Genomic DNA, 22722 nt, shown 5'->3' with positions numbered 1-22722 from the left:
AAGCTGGATTGTAGACATTTTTTATAAGCATATTTGTGAGCCTGCCTCTTTGTTATTAATTCAATATAATTTCAGATTTTTCTATAACTTTTCTTCTGGTTAACTTAGAAAGTGAGCTATTATTGTTACAGGTTAGTTTTCTAAACTACAAAAAAGCAACTGTTAGGGATGCTCAAATATGAAAAATTGGACTGATATTGATATCTGATAGTAACACCGGTATTATGCCAGATTTACCAATATTTCATTTTATAATTTTTTTTATCCGATTACTCGATTAATCGTAAGAATAATCGATAGATTACTCGATTACTAAAATATTCGTTTACAACAGCCCTACCACACATTAACTGTTTAGCTTTGAGTTAAATATGTGGGAGCCTTTAGAGCAGGGATGCTCAAAGTCGGTCCTGGAGGGCCGTCATCCTGCGTGTTTTAGTTCTCCCTGGTTTAACGCACCTGGATCAAATGATGGCTCATTAGAGGCCTAAGGAGAATACTGAAATGGTTGTTACTACCACCAGGGAGAGAACTAAAACATGCAGGATGAGGGCCCTTGAGGACCGACTTTGGGCACCCCTGCTTTAGAGTGATGAAGAAGGGCTTCCAACCCTAATCACCTGCAAAAAGTAGGTGAGTAATTATAAAAACAGTTTGGTGTCTGCAATGCCAATGCATGGAGATATCCAATGATTTTATGAAAAAACAAACGCCCGTGAAACAAACCCGTTATAGCCTCACGAGGTATAAATAAAAAGTTTAGAGCATTTCCGTCCATACTAAAATAAACTACCTAAAAATGTAAATCTTTTTCACAATTTTTTTTCAGCCCTCTCCTACAGCTGAGCAAAAGGGCCCAGTGGCTAATTTTCAGACCTTTGGAGCGGTAGCTAAGATTAGTGCATCACATTTACCACCTGTTTTTACAGACAAGGCTTACAGAACAGACAAAGCTTATTTATTGTAAGTGTGAGGAATCTGCCCGTATTGAATTCAGGCGCTACACGGTTCTCAAAGTTAAATGGTGAGAAGCAGTGGACAACTCCAGGCACTGTCCATGGTGCTAGTTCAACCCCCAGGTCATATGCAGTGGATAGAGCTGCAGGAGGACATTTCAGTCACAACAGCAGCCATCTTAAGCGTATATCAGACACAAACTGTCCGTACAAACAAACAGTTTATTGGATTTATTGGTTGCGAGTATGACCAAATGTACGCATATGTGTTTTCAAGAGTTTAAATGTCAAAGCAACTGTTAACGGATCAATCCAGGTCTTTATCTTGTACGTTTGTGGTGAAGTTCTGTATACGTGCGACAGCATTAAGTGTTGCTGTATAAGTTCTGGTGTGAAATGTACCATGATCGGTGAGCACCATGATTTATGAGAGGTTGTTTTTTGTAACTGGATAAAGAAATGTAAGGTCTGAGCGCGTCCCTGCTTTGTTGGATATCAGAAGACATCCAACAATATAAGAGAAATTACATATTTTTACACTTGAGAGATTATACTAAATAATTGTTCAGTAGCTGTTTCCATTGACCAAATAATTTCTCTGTTTAACATTTAGAAAATAAAAATTTAAAAAACTTGCTTTTTAAGAAAATGCTTTGGTGCTGGCATGAAGTGTTTTTTTTGGCTGTATTAAAATCGGTTTATTTCGCAAACCTGCGATGGTTTACACATCACAAGTCACATGAACAACAACCAGTTGTTGCCACTGGTGCAAACTACGACGAAGAAAATGACAGGAAGTAGTTGGAGGATAATGGCGCAGCGTGTTTTTTAATGACATATTGGGTGAACAAATTTATCTATATGATTTTAATTACGTTCTTATTTAATGGAAACATCAAAATTGCAAAATTGTATTTTTTCAACATTAGTGGAATATTGACAGTTTTGCACACATTTGTAATGGAAACACAACCAATGTGTGCATTTCTATAACAAGGAGACTAATCTTTGTGACTAAACTGCCTAACTTCTGAATGCAAATAGACCTAAAATTCCTCTGCTTGATTTAAGCTTTTCCATCCGGATTAGCTTCATGAAACTGATGTTATTAATTTTTGTGACCAATTTAATTGAAACAGTACAGGTTTAATTTCCCAGTTAAAGTATGAAATTGCTGGTCCTAACTGATTAGCTGAATTTTAGCTCCCATTTAGTTCAGATGATGGAGAACTATACCTCGTTTATAATAACTATGCAGATGACAGAAGAATCATTGAAATTATGTTACATGTCTTGCAGACTGTTGGTTTTTCTCCTGCCCTTTTTTTCCCCGTTTCCTGGATTTTGAAATTTTAAGCTCTGAATGGATAGAGAATTTGAAAAGACCGACTAAGATTCAGGTCTACCCAATGAAAAAGCCTCACCTGTGGCTCTGGGCTGTCCTTCTGCTCCTAGCTGATGAATGCTGAGCACAGCAGTGCTGCTGCTCTGGAGCTTTGTCTTTTGTTTAAAAGTTTGTTGTGGGAGTTTGAGGAGTAGGTACGTTTTTCACACGGAGGTTTGTTTCTGTTAGACGCGCTAGATAAGTAGGCTGGTGCCACAGATGTAATGTTTTTAGTCAGCCTTTTTGTTAGCCGAGGATATCAGGGCTTTTTCTTTGTTTTTCCATTTAGAATAGGTGTGAGATAAGCCATGTTTCATTTCTTTGATTTGGCACAATCCAACAATCCCTTTCTCCCCCACAGTTTGTGAAACCATTTGAGACTCTTTTTTTTCCAGTACAAGATACCGAGCCACAATACGTTAGCGAAAAAAGGAGAGAAAAAAGAAAAGGCTGTGCTGTGGATATATGAGTGAACATGTGTGACTGAGGTTTTTTTTTTCACTTTTACAAGAACTCAGTCAGTTCATTGTGGTTGTTGTGTAACTCTCTCTCTGTCCAATCACTGGTCTTAATGTTATACATTGAAGGATAATAGAAATATATCTTTCAGTGACGTGGGGTTGCAGTGAGTCGGCATTGTGGCTTTTAAATCTGGTCAGAACCAGAGAATCTGCCCTCTCTGGGTGACAAACAGAGACAGGGAGTGTTGCCAGGGAAATAAACATGGACCAATCAGCAAAACTCTCCAATAGCAATCGTTTGCTACAAGCTACACAAGGAATTTGGGTGAAGAGAATAACTTCATCCAAGAAGTTTTTAAGACTTTGATGTTGAGCTTTCCACTTTTTCTGATTTCTCTCCTATAAAAGAACACAAAATGATATTCAACTTTATAACTTTGTGTCACCACTTGACCGTACTCCACCGTTATTAACAAGTCATTATGTACAAGATATCCACAAGGGAATGGGTCCGAATCAGAAGGAGGGGAAGTAGTTATTTTTAAAAATTAATTTTTCCTCTTTTTTTGGATAAGCAATGTCACACACCATGAGTGCAAATACAACACTCAGGGAACTAGGGGCTAGTTCAAGTTTCCTCACCTAACCCACTAAACTCAGCTCAGGTGTAATGATAAATACACTCTACTGAGACATCAAACAGCATATTGCAGGCCATGATTTTCACAAATATCAATAAGAGCCAACAATCAAATAAATTTGAGAAAAACAAGCCTGCAGTGTTGCTTACCAACCTGCCTGAAGGGCCAAAATGAGGTCTGGAGATTGAAGTTACATTTGTTTCTCTCACAAAACATAAAAAACAAAAAAGTCATGTCTCATTATTGCGGTGGCCTACGGGGGATCTTCAGGTGATTTCAGTGAGTTATAAATTTAGCTGGAAAGAAAAGGAGATTACCAGAAAAGAAGTAAAACCTGAAAACAAACTAGGGTGCCCTCAGTTCTCTGAAGACTTCTAAAAGGTTTTAGATTTTTATTTTTATTTTTTTGCTCAGGTTTTATGTCATTAGTGAAATGCGGTCGGTTAGACTGGCCTACAGCCTACAGACGTTAAACCATTTCTCTGACATGTTGCACACAGTGTGCTGTTTGGTTAAAGTATTATGGACATTAACTATTTCAGTACATGCAATTAAAACATCAAAAACTATTACCTCTGTGTGTTTTGCCCTGTGTGATCCAACATGTACAGACAAATATATTTAACTAGAACACAACATTCAATCATTGCTAAAAACTAACCACCACCAACGTCTTAGCTCGCAGAAAAGAAAACATGTCAGAAGATCTGGAGATGATAAAGGCAGAGCTGTCATTCACCGCATTTATGAGTCATACTTAGCAATTTGAGAAACAAGTTGACATCAATCCCAATGAAATATGAACTTTTTTTGGGCTTTTTAGGCTGCTCCAGCTCTTTGGGTAACATAGCATTGCTAGTCTGGCCTCCAACAGTCAAACAACAACAATCTAAGCTCAAATCAGAGGTATTGATTTAGTTAAGCTAAAGGAAGAACAAAGATGGCCACAAAGTGCTGAGGCTGCTGATTTCAAGCATGTTATGTTGCGATTGCCTTGAGACAAACGACTGTCAGGCAGATGTCGCCGTTAAGGAGCATTCCCCGTATGCAGGCATTATTGCCACGACTGCTTGCTGCTAGTGTCTTAACTTACAAAACAGTACATGAATCAACACTCACCGTGGAGAAGACCAAAACACATAGCCGTTTGGTTCTGAGGTTCTAGATGACAAAGAAGTTATACACCTCCAGACTTCTACAGGCTTTCATCTGCTGTTTGCCGTTTTAACACGATTAAAGAACCAGATAGTTTGTGATAGCAACAGCCTCGATAGTCGGCAAATCTTCAGGTTCTTTCAAACTCTTTATGGCACAGGTGTCAAACTCCAGTCCTGGAGGGCCACTGCCCTGCAATTTTTAGATGAACCTCTGCTGCACTACACCTGAATAGAATAATTAGGTCATTAGTAAGACTCTGGAGAATTTATCTACACAAAGAGGAGGTAATTAAGCCATTTCATTCCAGTGTTTTGTACCTGTGGCACATTTAAAAACTGCAGGACAGTGACCTTTGATGACTGGAGTTTGACATCCCTGCTTTATGGGATATGGATCACATCCAACATATCTAGTCATTATATTTTCATTTCATTTCATTATATTTTCAGCTTCTATGCACCACAAATCTGGAACATACTTCCATAAAACTGCAAAACAGCCGGAACACTGAGCTCCTTTAAATCCAGGCTAAAAACCCAGGTGTTTAGAGCTGATTTTGATAATTAGTAAGGGAAACAATGATCAATATATTTGATGTGTATTTGCTTAATGATTTTGTCAAAATATAACGTTTATTGCTTGTTTCATGAGTGATGACGATATAATGTTTTTATGATGTTAAATACATTAAACCTTGTTGTTGAAATGTACTATGCAAATAAACTTGACAATCCTGTGAGTAAAACCTGCCAATTGCTTTCATTTTATTTAGGGTCATCAGTGATGTATACCCATTTAGATTTTTAGTGGTTGATCTTTGGAAAACAGATCTTCCTTCCCCATCAACCACATAAAATCTCTACAAAATAAATGTTTGTAGTTGTACTGTGACAATATACAAATACTTTGATAACATGCTGTATGTGGATTTAATTCTGTTTGTCACAGTAGAGTGTTACCTTTGCATCATTTTAAATATAATCCAACTATTTACCATCATCTTATTTACAAAAACTATTCCAACTCTCCTCACAAGGTTGCCTTACAAAGTTTGATGTTTGCTGGAAACTATATTAAGTAAAACACAGCCACGTTTAGAGCTGTGGAAATTATGTCATAACTGATTTGTAGTCTGGAACTGTACGGCGCGGTGCTGCTGCTGCTGCAGTGTATGTGCTGTCCTTTTGTCCTTGTGCCAGATGTCAGGATGTGGTGTGTACGACTCATTAGGATGTCAAAATGCTTCTGTACTAGTAAGTCTTTTTATTTGGTGATTTGGACACCAAACGACCCATCTGCTCAGGTAGCTGCATCTGCATCAGTTGAGGCATAATGGTGACACTGCGTAGACAATAATGATGCCCAAACAGCCACGGCTATTGCCTCAGTGAGTCATCAATCAGTGAGGGAATCCTGCTCGCTCCTTTTGACTAGGGACAACCTGTATTAGAACTATGAGTGTGTGTATGCGCGGGCATGTTGTGTGTGCTTATGTTTCACCAAAACCTTGCTGTCTGGGTGTGTAGGCGGCTTTCTTGTCTTTCCATCTATGGGAAGATGTCTATTTAGTCTCTCCAAGTTTGTCTATTAGCAGATGTAGCTGTCAGCCTTCCTGTCTGTGTGTGCGTGACTGTGTGTGCGTGCGTGCGTGCGTGCATGTGTGTGTGTGTGTGTGTGAGAGAGAGAAAGGGTCTGCCTGTTTTTTTGTTCAGTGCAGTCTTTGTTGTTGTTTATGCTGTAGTCTGGCACAGGAAGAAAGAAAGGCACAGTGATAATCACAACACTTGGGAATAACCAATGGAGGAATGAGGAAGGAAACAAAGGAAGAAAAAGGAAGGTGACGGAGGAGAGGAAGAGAAGGTCGAAGAGGAAGACAGGAGACGAGCGGAGGAATTGTTTCTAGTCAAGTTGCTGCATGAAGCTATCAGAACATAGCCTTCCAAGCTTCCCTTGCCGTGTGTGTGTGTGTGTGTGTGTGCGTGTCTGTACAAAATCCTTAGTAGTGAGCTGAAAGTAATGCCACGGGGATGAGGGCATATTTCAGGTCACAAACTAGCTACAGATTTAATTTGGGGAAGAACAACTTGATTATGTTCTCTCAAGCAAAAACAGCTCAGGGAAATGTAACTGAGAAGACACAGGTACGTACACACACACACCCACACACACACACACATTAACGTAGCGATGTAATGGCACCTGCAGTTCAATGTACTACACAGATGGCTGCTAAATAAGAGCGGACTCAGGTGTTATTTACAATCTACGGCAACAGAAATTGTTACTAAATCGAACTTTCTTATTCAATATCACTTTACATCTAAACAAAGATTTTTAAACAGAAAAAACATGTCTCAGTATTAATTTTTGTTTCAATTTAGATTTGTGTCTGGGAAAAATATGCTAATATTGAATAATGGATAATGGTTTCACCAAACATGCTTTCCAGACTCATGTTTGTCACCAAAGTCCTCGTATGCTGTGGCAATGTCTCATATAAGCTCATTTAATGATGAACTTTAGAGGAATGACAACTAAACTGTCCTGAAGATTAAAATAACATAAATGTCTGAATTTGAAGAAGCAAAATGGTCAAAAGTAAAAGTTTGAAGAAATGTTTTTTACTCATGTTTTCTCACAGCACAAGTTCTGGTATAAAGTCGTTCTGAAGCATGACTTTTTCTAAATTTGTTCTTTTCCATGAAATCTACTTTCATCCCAGATCTGAAGCAGCAATCAAATCCGTTCTTCTTCTGCCTGAAGAATAACAGCTGATTAATAATGGGCACTATAAAAAATTATTCCAAGTCTTGGGGCCAATTTTACTGACCTACTTTGTTAGGTATTGGTATCTACCAATAAAGGTCTGCAATGAATAACAAAAACTAGGACATATATAATTTGAAAGTCAACCTTAAGAGGTTAGAAAAACAGATGGAAAAATACAATTGGATGAAAAAAAAAGAAAGAAAAAGTCAATAGGTCAAACAAACTACAGACATGCAGCACATACTCTTAAAGGATTACTCGCATTATGATTTTTTTATTTTAGATATATATGGCTAGCACAAAGCAAGAAAATAAAACATGGTTTTGGAAGTCCCCCTATTCTATTCCTGGTGACAGAAATCATCCCCAGACCATGAAGCTAATGCCACCTTTCACAGTATGAAGTGCATGTTCAATATTGGTTTTCCACCAGATGTAGCGTTTCGCATGTAGGTCACAAGAAACACTTTTTTTTTTTTTTTTCACATTTTTTCTGTGAACCTATGAGGTTCGGGGTCAATTTTAAATAATACTTCTTATGGTTTTCTTCCAGCAATGGTTTTCTGATGTGGTGTGGTTAAACACCACATTTGTGGTGTGTATAACCAATAGTAGTCCAGTGACTTGTGGGTCCTCTAGATTTAACATGGGTCTTCAGCTTTCTACACTGGTTAAAACAAATTGTTTAGTTTTCTGATCAAACTGGGAGAAAGACAACTGCAATCAATTCTTTCTAGATTTAAATTAGTAAAATTTTGAAAATTCTGTATCATTATGCCTTAGAGTTTTATAATTATGTTAAACTTTGTGATTGTAATGAGACAAAATGTTGCAAAGTTTGAATACTTTTGCCAGGCAATACGTTCCAGATTCACTTACAGTGATTCATCCATTTACACTCTAAAATGAAGATGAATGTTTTCTCCTCCAGTGGCAACAACAAAAAAGAAAATGAATCATCCCCAATAGAGATATTCTAGCCAAATGATATTTAGCATAAGCATAATCTAAAAAACGTAAATACCATTGTCTTTTGAGACAGATGTACAGTACAGACACACTGCCCTCTACTGGCAGCTGCAGTCGCTCAGAACACCGACACTACTAAAGGCAACAATCAATATGATGTCTCTTGAAGAGTTCATTTCAGCCAACTCTGTATGGAAATGAGGAGAAGGTTAAGACCAGACTCATCCCTAGAAGAAACACTAGTGATGGCAGGAGTGTTTCCCTCCTGCCATCAGGAGTCCATCTTACTCGAGTCCATCTTCAGTACAATACACTGCCTGACCACTTCAATCCACACACACACACACACACAGCACTCAGCCACACATGGGAAATGTTTTTTTTAACATTTTGGAAATCACTTTCTCCTAGACGAAACATCAACAGACAAACAAAAACCAACCTGATCAAAACACCACATGGCAAACTTCATTCTTGGTTGGATACAGATCTAGATGTTTGAAATAAAACAAAAAGTGGATGTACAGGTAATTAATTATATGTAAAAGAATTGAGAGTCGTTCTTATTGTTAATAACATTAATAATAGAGTTTGACAGTGTCATTAATCAGTGGTAGGGAGGAGCAGATTTTCTCCATCCTCACCAAAAAGATAAATTTATTATGCAGTTCAAGGGTCAAGGTAAATCCAATAACATCGCTTGTGCATTTAATGTTATCTGATGTGTTAAAAAATCTAATATTGAATTGAACCGACATACAATTTGGAGGAAAAATATAATTTCCTGATGATCGTTATTCAGGTCAAGAGGAGTTTTTCATTTTAAACAGCAAAAACTGCCAGCCCCCAGTGCATGAGTTACTGTCACCATTATCAAAACAGATCAAACTGTCTCATTTTCAAAAAAAAGTTAACCTTCCCTCTGCTTATCCAGGGTGACTTATGAAAACATGTCACTCTGCAGCAAGCTTTAAAATTCTGCGCACCTACAGGGAGCATTAAAACAGCAATAAACTACAAAGGGCACCTTGCTGTATTGTGCTCCAAGCAGGAAGACAGCAAAGACACAGTTAGTGGACAAACACTGGGTGGGATTTCCTTTTCTCCTCACTGGCTCCTGCCTTCCATTGTCCATTTTCAGATGCTGGCTGAGTGCCGCTTTCCATGGAGAATAATAAAATGTGTCTGTCATCAAACTGTACACTGCGACAACACACACCGGCACACGCGTGCACACACACACACCCACACACACACACACACACACACACGCTTACACAAAATGCCTGTGTGTTGGCAATAACACACCGACTGTGGTGACAATTCACATCTGTGCATTTTTCAAATATAGAACCACAGTTAGTTGGTGATTTGCATGATTTTAAGGCAAATGACACAGCTAAGTGTTTAGAGTTCAAATTCATAGTTTCAGTTAGAACTAAGTCATCAAATATTGTTGAACAATAATAATCAATCAAAAAACACCACTTCAGCAAAGTCCTGTAAATATTATAGTACAATATTGCACGATAAAGCATATGAAATAAAGGGGGATAGCACTGTACATGACTATGAAGCAGCATTTTTAATCAATGTTTTTCTGAGCATTTTGCAGGACAACATTAGAAAAGGTTGATGGAAACTACAACATTTAAAATAACTTCAATTTCAGCTCACTTGGGCTTCTGGCTCAAGTGGGACAAATTTTCTCCATTTATCTGAGATATGCGGTTTCCGTACTAGCTTCCAACTGTTGCACCTTGTTTGTTACAGCAAGACGTAACGTATACATTGATTCACTCCAAACCAGTAAATAGAAGCATGCCTAATATGCATTCTCTTTTTAGAGACATTTTTAAAGTTCACTCAAAATTAACAAGACAACTGGGTAACATGGATTATGTGAGATTTATTTTTATGGATTATGCTCAGAAATATGTTCTTCTATGATTAAAACTACAGTATAATAATAACCCGTAGATATGGGTCAGTTACTGGCATCAGGGTTTGCCAGGGTTTAAAAATAATTTTCAAAGTTGATAACATTTTCCATCATCTCCGATGGTTTTAAATTTTTTTAATGAGTTGCCAGAGGAATTGCTGAGGTGACCAGAATGAAACAAGAGTTATTTGTAGTAGTTGCGTAAAAACTAAAGGAGCGCCACTCCTCACATAAGTTTGTGCAGCTTTAAGAAATACAGTCAGTAATTTATAGGTTTCAAGGAAAAAGTAAATAGAAGCAATATTGTGTAATTTGCTTTGCTTTATTGTGTTTATATTTAAAATCAATGTTATCATACTGGGAGAATCCGATAGCAACAAGTTAAAAAAAGAAGAAATAAATGACTAAAATTAGTAGAACAATCAGATCCCTTTTTTATACAAAATAATGAAGGAAACAGGGATTTTCCTAAAGGTGAAATGAAAAGAGAAGGTCACTGAAATCATTGTGCTAATGTTTTAATCGGATTATTTACCAACGAATGTGGCAGATCCAGTTGCAATTAAGTTAAATAATTAACTGCAAAGCTTTAATTAAGCCTCCATTAATTTAACTCTGAACAAACATGTTCATTAGATTTCAGCAGATAAGGGTTTCTAAAGGCAAATAAATGAGCTGGAACTTAACTGACTGGCCAATGTCGGCGCATTTGAGCCGAGTGATTAATGACTTTGATAGTAGCTACTTACTTTCACCACACTCACCACACAGTTGTTAATGAATGACACTCTGACAACAATTAACATTATTATCAAGCTCATCCAATGCATCCATGAACATTAGAAACGCACTAAGGTTGTGGGAAAGAGTCGAAATAGTCTTTTTCGTCCCTTTTTTTCAGCTGCTAACAATAAGATGACAACCAAGTGTAGGCCTTGAACACTTTTCATTTGATTTACACCCATTGCAGAAGACAGCCTTGGTGGAACACATCGTTTATTATCTCATTATGAAATTAGACAAAAAAAAAAAAAAAAAAAAAAAAGGGCCACTGTCGTATGAGAATCTAGCTTTTTCTGGACCAACGTTTCAGGATCCTGGTTGTTAGCATTAGCAGCTGTAAACATTAGCATCATTTGTATTCTCTAGAGAATGTAGACTCGGTTCTTAATTCAGATTTTATTAAGGCTGCCATTGTAAAGCCTTTTTATGTTTGGTTTCACTCAAACTCAAATGTAATCTGTCACACTTATTTAAAGAACTTCAAGAATAAATTCTGGAGACAAAAACCAGCAGGAGCAGAGAGCTAAAACAGATGTTCCTCCTGCTAACAGTACAAACAATAAGACACTGAGCTCAGGGTTGCCAGGTCTGACTGACATTCAGAGTTGAGACAATTCATGACATTTTTAGTTGTCCTTTATTATATTCTGACCAGAACCAAATCCCACTGAGGCTCTTTGAACACAATGAAACTTGAATTTTTTGTGGCGATATGTCATTTTTAATAATAATGTTGCCCTGGGATTTCTGTTTTACAATACGATTACATAGTAGTACTATTACACTTGATAAACCAATGACAAATGATTGATGAGGCCACGTTCGACAGATTCTAGACATTTCAAAATAAATTAACTAATAAGATAAGTGCAATAACACGGCATTTTAGTATGAGTTTTGTGTATTTCGGAAACCGGTCCAACCTGGCAACACTGATTCAGACGTCCCTCACCTCTACCACTGCTAGCTAAATCCACATACTAAACACAGCACATATTTGTGCAGAATAAAGTTGAGAAACAATTCAAAGTTTGACATATTGAACTTTGCAACATCATAAGGCGCCATGGAGTTTTACTTTCTGCTGCGTTTTCTGTGGATGTCACGCTCATTTACGTACCAATGGATCAGTAGATGTAGCTGGTCGATGCGCTCCACAAGAAGAAAATTCGGTAACACTTTATTTGAAGGGGGGTGAATAAGACTGACATGACACTGTCATAAACATGACATACATGTCATGAACATGAATAAGCCTTCATGAATATTTATGACTTGTCATAAAGCGTCATTCGGTTAATTATGACACTTTTAATACAAAGTTGACATTATTCAAAATGTCTTTGTGACAACTTGACATTAACCAATAAATCATTATTGATATGAATTTGTTATAAAAGTATTACTGATTGCACTTTAAAAATTAGGTAACTTTATGTTATTAAGGTAAAGTTTAAACAGTAATGATTTCTTGGTTAATGTCAAGTTGTCATAAAGATATTTTAAATAATGTCAACTTTGTATTAAAAGTGTCATAATTTATCGAATGACGCTTTATGACAACAGTCATAAATATTCATGAAGGCTTATTCATGTCCATGACATGTGTTATGTGATGTTTATGATGGTGTCATGACAGTCTTATTCACCCCCCTTCAAATAAAGTGTTACCGAAAATTCTACAAGGTAACTTAGTTCATCAGAATTCCAACTCATGCCTCTAACAGTTTCCATAATTTGTGTTACTGGACTGAAGGCAGTTCATTACGCATGAAGGCAGACAGAAGTTATATCAACACCGTGCAGCTCTGATGTATTGACAAGCGTCTAAGTAGACAGTTTATCATAACAGCTACACAGACAAAACTACATTTGTACAATATCAGGAGCACAGTCAGTGGAATAAAAGATTACTTAGTTCAATGTGAGGTTCAGAATGAAGGAATTGTGCACACGCGCTGATCTGCGAAAAAGTCAGATTTGAGTGTTTCCACCACTTCACCAAGATTGCATATTCCATGACATACTGTGGCTGTGTTTCCAATACAAATGTGTGCAAAACTTATTTGATATTCTGTTAATGTTGAAAAACTGCAATTTTGCAATTGGAGTGTTTCCATTAAGAAATGCAATTAAAGTCATGCATGAATAAACCTGCTCATGTGATAATCATTAAAAATCATGGCAGCAACAGATGCTTATAGTTAAACAAATAAAAACTTAATACATAATATTACAGTTTAGTACTAGCCTTCATCATCTATCAGTCATCTGAGGAGAAGCTGGTGTCGTATTGAGATGTTAGAGCGAGAAGCTTCTTATATTTGGGAGCGGCTACGTATGCAGGATTTTGGGGAAATAGTCAGTGATTTTACAAAGGAGCTATGGACTCAACATGACAAACTCAACTTTTGATGAACTGTTCAATGCTGCAAGACATCTACTGGAGTCAGCTGCTTATAAATCAGCACATTTCTGCTTTATGCAAATTGAGGTATTGTGAAAAAAGTCTTTCCATTACAGTTTTTGTTTTTAATTTCAATTTTGTTACATCTGAAAAACCACGTCATCCTAATGTGAATACTTATTGAACAAAAGGAGCTTTTTTCAAAGTTATTGTTTCCATCAAGCAAATTTATTTTGCACAATTTTAAGATCAATGGAAACTCAACGAGTGACTGAAAGCTTCCAAGTATAAGACTGAGCAACCTTGCTGTAATATTTCCAGCCTGGCCTTCTGCTATCTGATGAAGTTGACTCAGGGTCATTTTACAAACATTCCCAAGGCAAGAAAGAATTGGTGCCCCGTGGCAGATGGCTCCTTTTTGTACCCAAAAAGTCGGGTACAAATGATAAAACTGGCAGGGGAATGAGACGACCAGCTGCCGCCAGGTTTGAGTCTGCTGTTGTAGGTTAATTAAAAAGCTGAATTGCCTCTGTATAACATCTTTTTTGTAGATTCTTGTACTTTTTGAGTTCCGACTACATTATTAAACATTTCAACATTATTAAAAACACTTACTTTGAACACACATTGTTGATTTTCTCAGCACTGATAGCTTTTAGGTATGCTAACAAAATAAAGATATCAGATTTTGAGTTCCTAATGGGATGATAACCAGTCTGTCTACCTGGAAATCTCCTATAGTTGTTGAGTTCATCGCTAGACTGTATGATACAAGTGCTAATTTGGCAGCTAGCATTTCAGAAATGAATTGTGTTGGGTTTTGTTTTTACCCTTTAAAAAATGTAAAGTATATAAAACCTTCCAATTGGAAGCAAAAAAAGGGGGATCAAATGTAATATAAGGCATATTTTGTATTTTTTGATGAAACTCTTATTAAAACAATGATATTTAAGCCGAGCACTTTTTTAATGCTAGCTGCACAGCATTAACAGGGTCATGGGTGGAGTCTTTGGAGTAGGTCAACATGTACAGCACAGTGTTAACAGCGTCATAGATAGAGGCTCAAATCCCAAAGGAAACAAAAACAACATGTATGCACTCTCAACTCCATGAGGAGCTCAGGACGAGAGTGCCAGCCAAATGGCATATATATATATATATATATATATATATATATATATATATATATATATATATATATATATATATATATATATATATATATATATATATATATATATATATATATAAAGTGATAATCCTACAAAGACAGGCAGTTACACAATATTCAATGAATGACGTAAAAAAAAGTGCATTTGGGGGGGAAATTCAAGGTCAAAAAGGAAGAATTTAGAAAAAGGATCAGAACTTTGTGGCTCAACATTAGAGTATTACATGATGAGCTAAACCAAATGGGAGGTCAAAAGGTTAATAGTTTGAGCCTCAGTGATTCGTTCAAATTATAAGCTCCAGAATGTTATATAAGAAGCTAAAAAAAAAGAAAGAAACTAAAAAGCGACTGAAAACCAACAATTTGATAAACTGTTACTGCAAAACAGCTTTAAAAAAACAAAAAAACAAGCCTGCACAAATAAGCTTATTTTATGTTTTACATATTATTGTCGATACCTGCATGTTCTAATCAAAGGTTGTTAAGTTTAGAGGACAGCAGGTACATCCTTATGCATGATGATGACAAGCATAAACATTGGCTATCATTCACATGCTTTTTCACTGCAACACATTTCACTTTACAAGTGAAAGCTGCTCGTTTCAATCCATTTTGGACTGATGACACTGTTTGCTTTCCTTTGGTGTTCAATATTTTTTTCCACGGTGATCTGAGTTGTGATAAATTTCCAAACACACGTTTGTCTGGGATGAAAACCTGTGTGGATGCAATAAATGTGCGCTCCTTCTCTGCTTGGGACCAATCCATCCTGAAGCACAAGCTAAATTGCAAAATATAGATCTTAAAGGGGCAGTATTATGCATTTTCCAGAGACATGGTGCTGTTTTATTGCAAAAATCAAGTAACTATGTTACTTTCAGTTGTTATAAAAACGCATATCAAATATGGCTCAAAAGAAATCTGACAGCTTCAAATCGGGCCTCTGTCTTTTTAAAAAATACCTGCCCTTTCTGAAACTCTGCCTTCAGGGAGTCATCACAACATGGCTCCTCTATTAAAGGATTTCTTCAACAAGCATGAAGGAATCAAAGCAACACTTCAGGTATGTTTCTGATGAGCAAATAAGATTATAACAGGATATAAAATACCACCCCCCCAAAAATATATATATATATATATATATTTTACATAATTCCCCACCCTTCCTTCATTCAGCAATTCATGTTATATTTATAAGTACTGAGCCTAGTTCAAAATTTTATCAGACATTTTCTGAAAAGACAACAAAGAATTCCTGATTGTTTTGAAGCCATTTTAAATAATAATAATAATAATAATAATAATAATAAAAAAGGTGAAAAGTGCCAATTTAAATGAAACGCAGAAAAATCCTAACAGTTTAATAACTGTTAGCAGTCATAATATAACACGTGTCTGTAAATGCAGATACGTGTCTGAAAACTTGCTAAGCCCGGTGGTTGTGTGCTAAGGAAGTCATTAAGCCAGTGGATCGACATGTTTTTGAGTTAAAAAAATGTTTAAAGTTGACAGGAAATTTGAAAATATCACTTGATAATTATGTGTTATTGATTTACCTGAACACCAACAATAAAGACTTAAAAATTGCAAACATTTTAAAAAGATCTAAGTAAATAAGCAATGCTTAGCCTGGTGGGGGCACAAGTAAAGCCTGGTGGCCCACCAGGCTTATAAAACACTGTGTGAAACCCAGAAATGTAGTAAATAAATTGACATTTTCCCATGCTTATTTACAAGGTGCCCAGTTTAAACATGACATCTCCTTCCTGAATCTTTTGAGTTTGTATTAAAGTATGGTACACAGGACAGAAAAACAGATTAAAGAAGTCAAATAAAAATCTCTGTGAGCACAATTAATTTACAACTGTCATCTTCCAAACACTGATCATGTTATCGTCCACTGGAGATAGTGGAGCTTAATTATTACACATGATATTAAGAATAAACCATAGAACAAAAACCATCCTCCAAAAAAATTGAACTTTAATGTTGCAAATTATATATATATATATATATATATATATATATATATATATATATATATATATATATATATATATATATATATATATAATAGCCTGCCAAAATATTCATGATGTCATATCCAACATATTTTATTTTATATTGCATTTTAAATTTATAAAAAGGTGATTTAATTAAAATTTGAGACCAAAATGTTCTCACCTCCGTTGTAAAATTCATGAGCACAACTTTCTTTTGCATAAACTATACTTTACTTGAGTAAGTTATTTTTCGACTCTTTCCACATCAGGGACTCAGAAAGAGGATAGCAGACAAACCTAAAGGCTACACTGCAATTTGCAAACATTTCATGGTGATCATATACTTATTTTATGCATTAAAATGTGAAATAATTATTATAGTCATATATTTCTCGATTTCTCTGGATTTATTTTTAGATCGTGTCTTTAACAATTGAAATGTATCTGTAATTAAGCCAGTCATGATAACACATTTTGCTAACTGTAACTGTCCCACTAAATACTGCCATAATATTAGGTTCAAGTAATATATTGATAATGGCATAACAAGCCAAGTTCTCCCAAAGACCAGTAAACTTTATTTTTTGTAAAGACTTAGTATTAGAACTAGAAAATATTTTAAATAACCAAGACAAAACATGACAACCAAAAACAATAAATGAAACGAAAATATGAACCACTTACAATCGAAACCATAAAATGAATTATGTCTCTCCAATTAAAGTTACCCCTCAGAAAATATAAAAAATATTACCCCTCAAGAAATGTATATTTTTGAGGGGTAATTATGGAGCTCATTTTAACTCATCATGTGACGGAGTAATTGCGACAGGCTTATCGATAGTGAAAACTAGAGAAAACTCCATTCTTTACTGGGAATACTTGAAAATTTTTGCATCAAATACTTATTGTCCCCAACTGTACATCATGGCACACTGAATACAGTCATCAGTCACAGGAGAAAATATGTGATAATATGGACATGAATAAACACTGGACATTACTTCCAAATAGACGACAAGACAAATTGGTCAGGGAAGCTGCCAAGAGCCTGACAGCAACACTAAAGGACGAATCTCTGCCAACTACATATAACAACAGTCTCCTGTATTCTTCACTGGCTTGGACTGAGGCAAAGGTATGCAGAAAGAAAACTCTTCACCTTTTTTAAAAAAGATAACATCCAGACCTGGCTAAAATCTCTCAAAACCTTGTCAGGGACTGGATTATGGCTGATGAAAACAAACATTTGGGCTGCAATTCAAAAATGTGTCTGGCTCCAAAAGAACACAGACTAAAAGCATTCCATACAGACTGTAAAAACATGGTGGATGCTTTGTTGTGGGGTTACTTTTCTTAAGATCATTTTTTTGTTTTGTTTTTAATCATAATGAATGAAACTGGTCATTGCCTTTCTACGCATTTCCATGCAACTCTCATTTCCCTTCAGAGCTACGTCTGGACTTTCTCCCATTGACTTAGATTCCTCTGGAAGAATCTCTACCAGGCCAATCAGAGAACAGGAGAAGTTATGAACAATGATGCCATTTTTCTGCGCTTTTGAAATTGTGGTCTGGCTGTAGTTTTAGTGGAGGAAGTGAATGAAGTTGTTCAGTCCATGTTGGCCACGCTTCCTAATATTAAACTGACATTAGCAGCCATCTTGTTTGCCTTGGCACTGCTCTCTTCGCAGTGGAGGATGGCTGTTTACGTTGTAGGCCATTTCCAGTAAACTTCATAGCGTCCAAGTGACGTATCACATACGTCATGGACAAATCTGAAAATGTTCAGTTGCTCAATCCATATGGATTCCTACGGCTCTGAGATTTAACAATCTTAGGTTTTCAAATTCCACATATTTGATACATGAGATAATGCTAAATTAGCCCTTACAAGCGCCAGCTTCAACCATCATGTGAAAACTTTTAGCAAAGTCTTTAAAAAGGGATGAGAACCTTTATGCTTCAAGGCAGAATATTCTATATTGCTGTTTAGTGATTAAATGTCTTGCAGTAAAGACTGTCCTTTTGGCTGAAGAAGGGGCTGTTACATGTCAATTAACTGACATTCATCTTTTTTTTAATCAAGCAAGTGAGAGTCACAACCTCTCACAGACATCAAGGCATTCTGAAGGACATTAATTACCCGGCAGTTAATCTTATAAAATGTTTATGCAATCTCACTATTTTACCAACATACTTGAACGTTGCATCATTTGAAAGTTCAATTGTGGGTAATTCAAAGATCAAAATGTTTTTTTGATCATCAATTTGATATTATATATATATATATATATAAATATAAAAATCAAACATAAGTACACATAGTTAAAGAAGCTCACTTACCCAAACAATGTACAAAACACAACTAATCAAACTTTGATTAGTTGTGGAAAATGTTGTTTGATGTAAATTAGCTCTAGGAAATCACATCACAAATTGGGCCCCTCATAATCTTATACTGACTCTGGGTATCTCATACTTCAACTGAATATGACTATTTTCATCCAGTCAGCAAAAATTAAGACTCAATTAAATGTCATATTTGCCCTAATAAAGACACTTTATAAAGGAGCAGCATGTATTCTTCTAAATACCTTACATGAAAAAAGTTCCGTTTTAAAATTTGACATATTTTAACTCAGGTGAATTTACTTACCTGCATTCGGCAACACAACAATACATTTTGCAAGTAATTAAGAGGAAATGCGATGGTTTCAATATATACAGAGGCAGTCGAAGGGTTGTTCACGGGCCAAAATAGGTAAACAAAAGAAAAAAACACGCTGCCAAATTGACAAAGGTGACTACCTTACCTTCTATAAATCGATTTACCGTCACTCCCCTCATCTCGCCATCTTCCTTCGCAGTTTTCATGATGTCCTCGTCTTCCAAAAAAAGAAAAAAGGAAAACCGGAAAAAATAACAAAATAAAAAATAAGTCCTTTTCGCTCTTTTTATTTTCCAGTATGTGACTAAACAGACGACCCACTTCAATTCTGCCGGTACTTCAAAGTGAAAGTAACGGGCGCGTGCTCAAATTAATCACCGGTCATCTCCAGGTGTGGGTGACAGCACGCGCCCAAACGGTGCCAGGACGGTACAGTGACCACGCCCCACGAGCACTTCGAGTGTCCACCCAGCCTGTCGCCACAACAGGAAAAGTTGCCTCTAACTTTTCATTAGACGGGACTCTTCAGATCAGCTGGACGTCTCAGCATGTTTTACGACAGGAACAGGGCCGGTCCCAGGTTTTATGCTACCGCTGGCTAAAGGTTGCTCCAATACAATTAATAAATTGTCAAAAATGTATGTTTGCAGTATACTATACCAGATGTGATAACTTGAGTAAATGGCTATTTACTCAAGTTATAGAAATAGAATATAAAATGTATCTCTAAATATTTAAATGTGAAAAATTTGTACAAAATTAAATATTGTTTTCACAGTCTTTTCCTCAATATTTAGTTGACACACATCTGGGAGATTTTAAAGCCTTGAGTCGTTTTGAATCTACCACCAGCTTAGCTCACCTATTTTTAGGCAGCTTCACCCATTCTCCTTAGCAGTTCTTCTCCAGCTCCAACAGGTTGGATGGGAGACGTCTATGCGGCCATTTTCAGATCTCTCCAGAGACGTTCAGGCCGACTCAAATCTGGACTCCAGGAAGTTCGCACAGTGGTTCTGAAGCCACTCCTTTGAGATTTTGATTTTAAGGTTTCCCTGCTGAAAAAATAAAATAAAGCAAAACAAAAAAACATCACCCAAGTCTGGAGTTATGAGCACTCTGAAGTGTGTGTCTTTTCAAATCAAGTCCAGTCAACTGAATTTCCCACAGGCAGACTCACCTTAAGCTGCAGAAACATCTCAATGATGTCAGGCAGAAACAGCTCAGTTTTCCGGTTTTCTATTGTTAAATAAATGTGCAATTCACTCCAAAAGAAATTCCACATTGTCATGATGGAGAGCATTTGTGTGTATAAGATTGAGGAGAGTGACTAATTCATAATTCAATACAATTTGAAATAACGATGCAACATAAAATCTGGAAAAAGTGAAGTGCTTTCCGAATGCACTGTATGTAGTTCAGGTCTGGAGAGTAGTGTCAAAGTATTTAAATGTAGGTTTTAACAAATATTTTTTAACCCTCACTTTAATTGTAATAATATTCAAATTGTTCAAATTAAATTCCTTCTGGGTTATATATTTTTAAATAGGTTAAGGTTGAAATGTTGTACATTATACCCTCAACAGCTAAACTGCATACGATGTGTTATATGAATATTGCATAAATTTTTGGGTGATGTAGAGGAAATCTAAGTTACTGATGGCCCCTGATGGCCCCACGATTAATCCAGGTTAGGGCCCCACGCAACTTTAGATCGGCTCCCATCCATTTTCTTTTCCCCACATAATTTAACAATGTCAGTGACTCATCATAATGTTCATGCTTGCCTTTATTCCAGCGGGACTGGCTTACCTAAATGTTTTTCACAATGTACTCTCATTGTTCAAAATTAAAATTAAAATACATAATCAGATCATTAAAATGGTTCTTTTGGGGGGCCAGCTGTCCAGACTGCAGTGGTTTGTGCTGCTTGTTAAAAGCTAGACACAGCGCTCTCAGTGCTGGGAGTTCTTTGCACAAGTTGGGATGACAACAGCTGATTGTTGATTCATGCTAAGAGGCCTCAGGTAGCCGTCCTATATTTAGCACAACCCTATCAGAACACATTAACAATAGCAGAAACCTCACTGTCTGTGATGAAGGCTTTAGTTGTTGTAAAAGGAGTTGTGATAAACTCTGTATGTACCTAGCGTTTGCATAATCTTTGACTTCAAATTAAACAGGAAGTACTCAGCTTTGGAAAGAGCTCATAACCCGGGAACTTTCATAATTCTATCCTGGTGTTACAACCATAAATTCAGTGTATTGCGATTTTATCTGACATACAATAACAATAGTTCTAAAAAAATGCAGTAAAAGTTGTAAAATAGAGAGAAAGGTATCTTTAAAAATTACATTACAAATCTGAAAAGTGTGGCATGTATTTGGATTAAGCCTCCTTTTGTCCAATTTCCCTAAATTGGACCTAAATTTGGTCCACAGTTTGACTGTGGACCAAAATGGCAACATTTGCTATATTTTCACCAGGGCCGGTACGGTTCACTTTCACACTCCACTGTGTCAGATGAACCAAACCCTTTGAGCAACCTGTTCCCCTTCTCGCCTGTGATGATGCTTCACCAAGAACCACTGAAGAAAATGACACAAAAACCTCTGAAGAAGCAACTGAACGTGGCGTTCTCCACTCTGAACAGCATTCACATATTCATTTGGAACCGAGCCAGAGTTCGAGTTTTCACTCCACATCAGGGTATGACTGCCCTTTCACACCTCTTCAAACAAACCGGATTTTCTAGGCAAATAACCAAAAGTTTGATTAAAGCGGACTAAACATGGCTGGAGTGAATACGTCCTTATTCTCAGTACAGCCCCAGTGGTTGGTTAGAGATCACTGCTGTGGAGAAATTTAAAGCAAGGTTAGTTGATACAACAACGTCACAATCTTTCCACATCTGAAAGAACTCTATCCCCTCCAGAAACTGAAAATACGAAGCAAACGGCTGTGCAACACAATAACAAGGAGTGGAGGCTGGGTATGCAGAGCATGCATCAATCAATCAATCAATCAATCAATCAATCAATCAATCAATCAATCAATCAATCAATCAAGTTTACTTGTATAGCACATTTCAGCAAGAAGTGCTTTACATCATAAAAACACAGAAACATTTTCACCAATTGGAGAAAAAAAACATGATTTATCTATAGAGTGCCATCATCAAAACAATCAATACACATCATATATGTTGGTCAGTGTTCCATTATGGTTCAGAACCAATTCTAAACAGATTTTGGTCAGTAACTCAGTCTCTACAATGCTGCTAGAAACAGTCCATGATAAAGGTCAGAGGGGATCAATCTGCTGCTAAACTATTTTCTTTTTTTTTTGACAGATTTCAAATTTCAGACAAGGGAAAACCAGACTTTCCACCCCATTACAAGTGAACCAGC

The 22722-nt window shown here is 36.5% G+C and overlaps 1 protein-coding gene across 2 annotated transcripts in view; it reads right to left on the bottom strand.

Annotated features, from left to right (window-relative positions):
* slc4a11 (solute carrier family 4 member 11) overlaps positions 1-19881 on the bottom strand; it is a 146036-nt gene extending 126155 nt beyond the window's left edge. Inside the window, exon 1 of one of the 2 annotated variants that reach the window (XM_088002545.1) lies at positions 19460-19881. In XM_088002545.1, coding sequence (XP_087858671.1) covers positions 19460-19520 — 61 coding nt within the window. In that variant the 5' untranslated portion in view covers positions 19521-19881. The remainder of the gene's footprint in view (positions 1-19459) is intronic. The other variant, XM_088002542.1, reaches the window with a different exon arrangement.
* Positions 19882-22722: the final 2841 nt, after the last annotated feature.

The sequence above is a fragment of the Poecilia mexicana genome, unplaced genomic scaffold (assembly GCF_051168715.1).
Source record: "Poecilia mexicana isolate PSO_F unplaced genomic scaffold, ASM5116871v1 scaffold_22, whole genome shotgun sequence".
NCBI classification, from domain to species: domain Eukaryota; kingdom Metazoa; phylum Chordata; class Actinopteri; order Cyprinodontiformes; family Poeciliidae; genus Poecilia; species Poecilia mexicana.
Note: the sequence above shows the minus strand (reverse complement) of the source record. Positions and strands in the feature narration are given on the sequence as shown.